Consider the following 9,935-nt stretch of genomic DNA (forward strand, 5'->3'; position numbering starts at 1 on the left):
GTGTGTGTATTGTCAACATTTATGCTCTGTATTGGCTGTAAAAAAAAAAGGTAAAGAGAAACTTTAAAAAAAGGACTCATACTAGTTTCCACTTCAATGTTCAATGCTTATTTAAACTATGTTAGGCATAGTGATTAAAAACATCACAGAATTTATACACTTTTGTATTTAGACATGACATTTCAAACTGTTTGGACTGACCAATGAGGTGACATTCTGTGGTTATTTTACTTCTAAAGGTTATAAAAAAATTTCAATATTTTTTAAAGGATTTTCCAATCTCATCCCTCTCTCTTTCTTTCTCTCTGTGTTCCCAGCCTAGGAACAATGAACTCATCGGCCGTTCTACTAGGAAATATGAGCTATGCCCTGCAGATATTTGAGAGAGACACGTTCACCACTGCCTTCATAAAGAACCTGATCATGGTGCTGGTGTGGTTCAGCCTCAGCTACATCAACAGCATCGTGGTGGCCACTTTCTTCATGAACCGTGTGTTCTACGGGAACCCTCGCTACATCCTCTTCATCCACATGGTCATCAACGATGCCATCCAGCTCACTGTCACCATCACCCTGTTCGTGCTGAGCTACATATTCTACACCATTAACGTGTCCTTCTGCTGCTTCTTCATCCTTGTGGCTGTCTTTACCACCAGGACCTCCCCAGTCAACCTAGCTGGCATGGCCATTGAGCGCTACATCTCCATCTGCAACCCCCTCCGCCACGCTCAGATCTGCACGGCACGCCGCACCTACACCCTTATCGGCTTCATCTGGTTCATCTGTGTGGTGCCCGACATCACCGACCTTTTTGTGACCTTGGCCACTGAGTCTTTGAGCTTCTTCCACACACGAGTGTTCTGTCTGAGGCAGAACGTCTTCAAGGACCCCATTCTGACCTACAAGAGGCAAGCCTTCGACATCATCTACTTCTCCTGTGTCTTCTTCACCCTGGTCTACACCTACCTCCGGATCCTGTTCGTTGCCAGGGTTCTGTCCTCAGAGAAGCAGTCTGCCCAGCGGGCCAGGAACACCATCCTGCTCCACGGAGGGCAGCTCCTCATGTGCATGATGTCCTACACCTCCCCCACCGTGGAGACTGTCTTGCGTTTCATCTTACCCGGACGCGTCCTGGAGATTCGCTTCGCAAATTACCTTATCGTCTATATCCTCCCCAGGTTCCTCAGCCCCATCATCTATGGTGTCCGGGACAAGGAGTTCTGGAAGTATCTGAAAAGGTATTTTGTTAGTGACCGGTGTAAGGGGATGTCGCATCGAGTCAATCATAGTGAAGAGGGAGAAAATAAAGCAGGTTTAAATAAAAAGTAGGTAGTGATACAATTTACAGTATATGATAAATATTTAAAAAATATTAAATTAAAAGGAATTGCACTGTATTGTAAATATATACTTTGTATGACTTTTTTGTATAGGAATAGAATTATGATTTTTGTTATTTTTCTCTCTTTTCTAATAAATTGTTGAATAAACTAAATGCATTCATCAGTGGTACTATTTCAATGAGTTTACACTAGAAACACTATAAATAAATAATGATTATTTGAATTGTGAAATACTGATTCAGTACTTCACTTGTTGTTTTTAACATTGCCCAATGCGGAATTTAACATCTCTCAAGTTCTCTATGATAGAAAAAATATTCTATTTGACCAAGAAGATTTTGTTAAAATAATGTAAGAAAACACATTATCCAAAATTGTGAGTCACTTGCAATGAACAAGAAAAATTACAATCTTGAGGTAGTTTGTTAAAATTGAAAATTGCGTAGTCATTTTTGGGGGGGATGTTTCACTGCTATTGATCCCACAACATGATATCTTTGGATTGTATCTAGAGAAAAGTTTGGCTCATTTAAAATAGCTTTCCCTAAACAATATACCAATACTGTAGTTTTAAAGCTTGAGAGACAATGCATATGAATGCACATACAATTGCCAGTGTGTGGATAACTACGTATAGTTACATCAGCAGCATATCACCCTGCACCCCACGGATGGCTTGGCTCTGAAGCTAAGCATGGTTGGATCCTGGATGGGATACCAGAAGCTGTTAGAAGGCCAGTAGGAGGGACTCTTTCATCTGGTCTAATAAAATATCCCAATGCCCCAGGGCCATGATTAGGGACATTGCCCTGTGTATGGCGCCGTCTTTCAGATGGCACGTTAAACGGGTGTCCTGACTCTGTGGTCATTAATGATCCCATGGCACTTATCGTAAGAATAGGGGCGTTAACCTCGGTGTCCTAGCTAATTTCCCAATCTGGCCCTCACACCATCATGGCCACCTAATCATTCCCAGCTTCCAATTGGCTCATTCATCCCCCTTCCTCTCCCCTGAAACTATTCCCCAGGTAATTGCTATATATGAGAATGTTCTCAGTCAACTTACCTTGTAAAATAACGGTTAAATTAAATGAATAACTGCATGTACAGTGCCTTCAGAAAGTGTTCACACCCATTGAATGTTTTCACATTTTGTTGTGTTACCCCATAATGTCAAAGTAGAATTTCATTTTTTTCTTTTACAAATTAATAACAAAATGAAAAGCTGAAATGTGTGGAGTCATTAAGCATTCAACCCCCTTTTTATGACACACCGAAATAACTTCAGGAGTAAACATTTTCATAACAAGTCACATAAATTGCATGGACTCACTGTATGTGCAATATTAGGGTTCAACATGATTTTTGAATGACTACAGTGGTTCCTCCTTTAAAAGTTGCGTCATACTATGGCACGTCATTTAATTGTCATCCATTTTTCTGCTAATTCAAGTTAGTGCTAGTTTGACCACAAGAGGGCATCTCTGAGAAGCATTTGATAGTCTTCCATATTGTTATTACCAGAGACGGGGAGGGCACGCGAGAGACTGGGGTTCAATTACCCGACGGGGAGGAATGAGTAGGCTGTCCTTGTAAATAAGAACTTGTTCTTAACTGATTCCATATGTGTTATTTCATAGTTGTGATGTCTTCACTATTATTCTACAATGTAGAAAATCGTAAAAATAAAGGAAAATCCTGGAATGAGTAGGTGTGTCCAAACTTTTGACTCGTACTTGCTTAATTCATTTTATTAATATTACGGTGTTTTTATTCTAAGAAAAATGAAAAACCTCCTGGGTTTCCATTAGGATGGAACAGAATATATGGCGCTGTACAACGTGAAGGTCAGCAGTACAGTACTGGGCTATTTAGCCAACGAATTCCTGTGTCGTGCGGACGGGAGACCGGGGTTCAATCCCCCAACGGGGAGGAAGGAGTAGGGCTGTCCTTGTAAATACGAATTTGTTCTTAACTGATTCGTTATGTGTTATGTCATAGTTGTGATGTCATCACTATTATTCTACAATGTAGAATATAGTAAAATATAGAAAAATCCTGAAATGAGTTGCTGTGCCCAAACTTTTGACTGGAACTTGCTTAATTAATTTTCGGACCGGACGGGAGACCAGGGTTCAATTCCCCGACGGGGAGGAAGAATGACAGAAATAATCAAGTCAATAAACATTGGTTAGTTAGATAGCCTATAGTTAATATGCTGTCAAGTTTGATGTAAAACTATCAACGTTAGGTAGATAGCTTACATACTGCTGTAATGATATGCTATGTGGTTCGTAAGGACAGCGTAGCTAACAAATTGTGAGCCAACATAAATTGTAAGGTAACTTATTTGAAAAGTCATTAATTTATTACATTGAGTAACAAGCTATCGCAAGGACGCGCTGTATCGACTCTGCGGCTTGAGCACGCTTTTGGTGCACAGTCGATAGCGCGCTTGACTTCGGGCAAGAAGGTTGAGGCATCGAAACCTGCTGCCTGCTTGTTTTATTCGAAGTCGTGCACAATTAGCAGTTTATTATTTGGTTTATATTGCACATTCATTGTCAGTTGGAGACACAGTAGTGCATTGGGACACAAAAGCATAATCAGTGCTCTAACTCCCCTTGGTCGTTAGGGCAAATCTGGTCTGTGATAAGACCAGGTGTTTTCACACCTAGCTCGGCTATTAGACTATTCTTTAGTAAAGGTTGAATAGTCCATTGTTCAGCTATAAGCCCCATTCCCCAACTAGCAACAAATTTATATATTGTTGTCCAGAGCAAAACTTTCAAAACTTCAAAAATCTTTTTTCTGAAAGAAAGGTTTTATTGTCAATCAAAAATAATTGTTCTGAAAGAAAAAATGAGGCTTCAAAGTAAAAACATTTTTTTGCAATCAAATATTTTGTAATAGAGGGCAAAACTGCATGTATTTGCCAAAAATATTTAGAGAACAAAAAATGTATATGAAAACAAAACTCATTTTAATTTCGCGATCAACCACCCTCCATTTTGGCAATTTTTTGAGTGTCAGTTTGGCTACAACCAATATTGTTCAGCCTTTCTTTCCAACACAAAGGAAGTCATAGCAGACACCTACGAAGGACTGTGCGATGATGGCATCTCAGGTGAGCAGCACTGGGAGTTCTTCCGTCCAACTTCTACATAGCTAGTAGTTAGCTCCTACGATTTAGTGTCAGTTCATAACATTCTACAATATTACATAGATACATACATACTGTAGAATGATAAATCATGCAATTATTATTCTCAAGCTAACCAAAAACATTTAGCTACGAACGACTGTTCTCACCATTTTCAGTTTAATTCATCTAACTTTCTTTCATGGCAACTCATAAGCAGGCGATGTCCTATTTGTTTCATAGTTGATGTATAATCATATTTCATGATAGTGTAGCGGTTAGCTTTTTTTACAGAAGGATGAAAGAACACAATATGTCTGTCAGGGAATGCTATTCTGATATGTCAGATGAAGAGTTTGAATTTAGAATGGTCTCCAAGCAATGGGCCCTCGTGTACAATGGCGAAGAGTTAGGGAGTCTTTGCAGCGTATAGATTGTACAGGTATCATTGCCAGAATGATCCAGCTTTGTTGCATTGCTCATCAAAAATACTCTGTTCCTGCTCCCCCTGTATGCATATTGCATATTTCCCATCACCGAATGAACAACCACAATACTAGCTTTTTGTGCTGAAGTATCCTGAAAATGACATCTGCTGCTTTAGATTGAATAGTCATATCTCAGTTATTGTTTTCATATCTACAAAAAAAAAGCTATTTTCTTTACTTTCAGTGTGCGAGCTGATCAAGGGGTCAAAAATGTAGATATTGCCAGATGTATGCTCACTGTCCAAGGAACAGGCCGTGGAAGCCGTATTGCTGGAAAAAGTGGCCGTAACCAGAGGTAATTAAACTGTTCTGTGTTCTTTTTCTCTGTTCCTCTCTGCCTGTCTTGCTGTACATGGAACCTGTCTCACATGCATGAATTTAAAAAACCTTGTTTTGTCAGCTGCTAATTTTAAGATTTACACCACATAAACACTCAGCCATTTTCACTGGACTATCAAGCCCCTGTTGCTGCCAAATTTATCGCCACTAATACAGATTTGTTTCTTTTGAGCATTCCTTATTCAGCAGGTGGAGGACCTTCTTTATCAGGAGGATAATCTGGAATCTGGAAACACTGACAATGGGGTCATTGTTCCTGACGTCCCATGCTCCCTGTCTACTGAGAATATTGCTGTGCTGCAAAGTCAAGTGAACCCTACAGTACCACTGACTCCTCATCTTTTGGTCAGGACATATACATGCATGCTCTTCGATTAGTTATGAGTCTCCAGCCTTTTTAGGTGCAGTCCTCCCACACTATGTAGGATATTGTTTTAGCCCCAGGATATTGTTTTAGCCCAATTTTTCAGTTTTTGATTTGTTAAAAAAGTTTGAAATATCCAATAAATGTCGTTGCACTTCATGATTGTGTCCCACTTGTTGTTGATTCTTCACAAAAAAATACAGTTTTATATCTTTATGTTTGAAGCCTGAAATGTGGCAAAAGGTCGCAAAGTTCAAGGGGGCCGAATACTTTCACAAGGCACTGTATATATGGGGCAGCAGCCTCTAAGGTGCAGGGTTACGTAACCGGCGGAAGCTTCCTAGTGATGGCTATTTAACAGTCTGGTGGCCTTGAGATAGAAGTTGTTTTTCAGTCTCTCGGTCCCAGCTTTGATACACCTGTACTGACCTCGCCTTCTGGATGATAGTGAGGTGAACAGGCCATAGCTCGGATGGTTGATGTCCTTGATGATCTTTTTGGCTTTCCTTTGATATTGGGTGATGTAGGTGTCCTGGAGGGCAGGTAGTTTGCTGCACCACCTGCAGTTGCAGGCGGTGCAGTTGCCGTACCAGGCAGTGATACAGCCGACAGGTTCATCTCAATTGTGCGTCTTTAAAAGTTTGTGAGGGTTGTAGGTGCCAAGCCAAATTTCTTCAGCCTCCTGAGGTTGAAGAGGTGCTGTTGCACCTTCTTCACCACACTGTCTGTGTGGGTGGACCATTTAAGATCATCAGTGATGTGTACGTATAGAAGCTTTCCACATGCTCCACTGCTGTCCCGTCGATGTGGATAGGGGCGTGCTCCCTCTGCGATTTAATGAAGTCCATGATCAGCTCCTTTGTTTTGTCGACATTGAGTGAGAGGTTATTATCCTTGCACCACACTCCCATGGGCCCTCACCTTGAGGGGAATATAAACAGTTGTGACTATAACCGAAGAGAATTATCTTGGAAGGTAATACCACTCATGGTTATAATACGGTCAGCATTTGATTGTGAGGTCGGGTGAACAAAAGGACTACAGTTTCTGTATGCCATGAGTGGTTAATCATGAAATATACACCCCCGCATTTTTTCTTCTCGGAGAGTTCTTTAATACTGTCTGCGCGATATACTGAGAATACAGCTGGCTGAATGGACACTGCCGGCTGTGTTTTGGATCAGCCTCGGAAATCAGTTAAATTGTCCTGGGGGTGACGAACAAAGGATCCAATTCGGCAAAGTCGCATTCCTGGTTGTAATGTTGGTGAGTTACCGCCGCTCTGATATCCAAATGTTCATTCCAATTATATGTAATGAAACAAAACAATTTTTGGGCTAGTAATGTAAGAAATAACACACAAAAAAACGAAATACTGCAGAGTTGCTTAGGAGTTAGAAGCAGAGCTGACCTATCTGCTGGTGCCATCTTTCCATTTGGCAAATCTGACTATAAATCTATCTATCCTGTTTCCTGCGTACAAGCAAAAACTCAAACGGGAAGTACCAGTGACATGCTCATTACCAAAGTTGTCCGATGAAGCAGATGCTAAGCTACAGGACTGTTTTGTTAGCACAGACTTGAATATGTTCTGGGATTCATTCGATGGCATTGAGGAGTATATCACATCAGTCACCGGCATAATAAATAAATCGACAACGTCATCCCCACAGCTTCCCTACATACAGTTGAAGTCGGAAGTTCACATACATTTAGGTTGGAGTCATTAAAACTCGTTTTTCAACCACTCCACACATTTCTTGTTAACAAACTATAGTTTTGGCAAGTCGGTTAGGACATCTACTTTGTGCATGACACAAGTAATTTTTACAACAATTGTTTACTGACAGATTATTTCACTTATAATTCACTGTATCACAATTCCAGTGGGTCAGAAGTTTATATACACTAAGTTGACTGTACTTTTAAACAGCCTGGAAAGGCTTACCTTCAAACTCAGTGCCTCTTTGCTTGACATCATGGGAAAATCAAAAGAAATCAGCCAAGACCTCAGAAAACAATTGTAGACCTCCACAAGTCTGGTTCATTCTTGGGAGCAATTTCCAAATGCCTGAAGGTACCACGTTAATTTGTACAAACAATAGAACGCAAGTATCAACCCCATGGGACCACGCAGCCGTCATTCCGCTCAGGAAGGAGACGTGTTCTGTCTCCTAGACATAAAAGTACCTTGGTGCGAAAAATGCAAATCAATCCCAGAACAAAGGCAAAAGACCTTGTGAAGATGCTGGAGGAAACAGGTACAAAAGTATCTATATCCAGTAAAATGAGTTCTATATCGACGTAACCTGAAAGTCCACTCAGCGAGGAAGAAGCCACTGCTCCAAAACCGCCTTTTGTGACTCCCAAACCCGCGGGAGCGTAATCATCGCCTGAAACTAATTAGCATAACGCAACGGACATAAATATTCCTATTCATGAAAATCACAAATGAAATATATTGAGACACAGCTTAGCCTTTTGTTAATCACCCTGGCATTTCAGATTTTCAAAATATGCTTTACAGCCAAAGCTAGACAAGCATTTGTGTAAGTTTATCAATAGCCTAGCATAGCATTATGCCTTGTTAGCAGCAGGCAACCTTGTCATGGAAATCAGAAAAGCAATCAAATTAAATTGTTTACCTTTGATGAACTTCGGATGTTTTCACTCACGAGACTCCCAGGTAGATAGCCAAAGTTCATTTTTTCCCAAAATATTATTTTTGTAGGCGAAATAGCTCCGTTTGTTCTTCACGTTTGGCTGAGAAATCACCCGGAAATTGCGGTCACCACAACGCCGAAAAATATTCCAAATTAGCTCCATAATATCGACAGAAACATGGCAAACGTTGTTTATAATCAATCCTCAAGGTGTTTTTCTAATATCTATTCGATAAAATATCCGTCGGGACAATTCGTTTTTCAGTAGGACCGATTGGAGTAATGTCTACCTCTGTATTTTACGCGAGAATCTCTCTGAGAGCCACCATGTGAACACTTACGCAATGTGGCCGCCTACGGCTATTCTTCAACAGGAATGCGTAAAACTACGTCACAATGCTGTAGACACCTTGGGGAACACGTAGAAAGCGTAAGCTCGTTGATGGCACATTCACAGCTGAATAGGGACTCATGGAACGCAGCGCTTTCAAAACCTGGGGCATTTTTCTCAGGCTTTCGCCTGCAACATCAGTTCTGTTATACTCACAGACAATATCTTTACAGTTTTGGAAATTTTTGAGTGTTTTCTATCCACAGCTGTCAATTATATGCATATTCTAGCATCTTGTCCTGACAAAATATCCCATTTAAAACGGGAAAGTTTTTTTTCCGAAAATGAAAATATTGCACCCCTAGTACCAACAGGTTAATAACTTCACTAGGGTAGGGGGCATCATTCTGAATTTTGGATGAAAAGCGTGCCCAAATTAAACTGCCTGCTACAGAAGCTAGGATATGCATAAGATAGGATATGTAATTGGTAGATTTGGAAAGAAAACACTCTAAAGTTTCCATAACTGTTAAAATAATGTCTGTGAGTATAACAGAACTGATATGGCAGGCGAAAACCTGAGGAAGATCCATCCAGAAAGTACTATTCGTTTGAAAGGCTGTTTTTCCATTGAAAGCCTATCCACCATACAAAGATTTAGGACCCAGTTCACGATCTCTGTGGCTTCGTCTACATGTGGCCAGTCTTTAGGCTTTTACTCTGAAAAATGAGGGAAATACAGTACTTTCAAGGAGTGGACTGTGGAAATTTCCAGACATGAAGCCAGCGCGTGATCGGGAGCGCGCCTTTCTTGTTTCTCCTTTTCTATTGACGAAGCTTTTGTATGGTTGAAATACACTGCTCAAAAAAATAAAGGGAACACTAAAATAACACATCCTAGATCTGAATGAATGAAATATTCTTATTAAATACTTTTTTCTTTACATAGTTGAATGTGCTGATAACAAAATCACACACAAATTATCAATGGAAATCAAATTTATCAACCCATGGAGGTCTGGATTTGGAGTCACAATCAAAATTAAAGTGGAAAACCACACTACAGGCTGATCCAACTTTGATGTAATGTCCTTAAAACAAATAAAAATGAGGCTCAGTAGTGTGTGTGGCCTCCACGTGCCTGTATGACCTCCATACAACGCCTGGGCATCTCCTGATGAGGTGGCGGATGGTCTCCTGAGGGATCTCCTCCCAGACCTGGACTAAAGCATCCGCCAACTCCTTGACAGTCTGTGGTGCAACGT

At 40.6% G+C, this 9,935-nt stretch overlaps 1 protein-coding gene across 1 annotated transcript; it reads left to right on the forward strand.

Moving 5' to 3' along the window:
* The first annotated feature begins 357 nt into the window (after nt 1-357).
* Nucleotides 358-1,329, forward strand: LOC139412585 (odorant receptor, family 90, subfamily A, member 1). Its single transcript, XM_071159296.1, has one exon. It carries the CDS (start codon nt 358-360, stop codon nt 1,327-1,329), a length of 972 nt encoding a protein of 323 aa, XP_071015397.1.
* Nucleotides 1,330-9,935: the final 8,606 nt, after the last annotated feature.

This window comes from Oncorhynchus clarkii, chromosome 7 (assembly GCF_045791955.1).
Source record: "Oncorhynchus clarkii lewisi isolate Uvic-CL-2024 chromosome 7, UVic_Ocla_1.0, whole genome shotgun sequence".
Classification (NCBI taxonomy): domain Eukaryota; kingdom Metazoa; phylum Chordata; class Actinopteri; order Salmoniformes; family Salmonidae; genus Oncorhynchus; species Oncorhynchus clarkii.

Excerpts from the sequence above, each read along its gene's own strand:
- LOC139412585 (XM_071159296.1), top strand. The coding sequence starts at position 358 with ATGAGCTATGCCCTGCAGATATTTGAGAGAGACACGTTCACCACTGCC.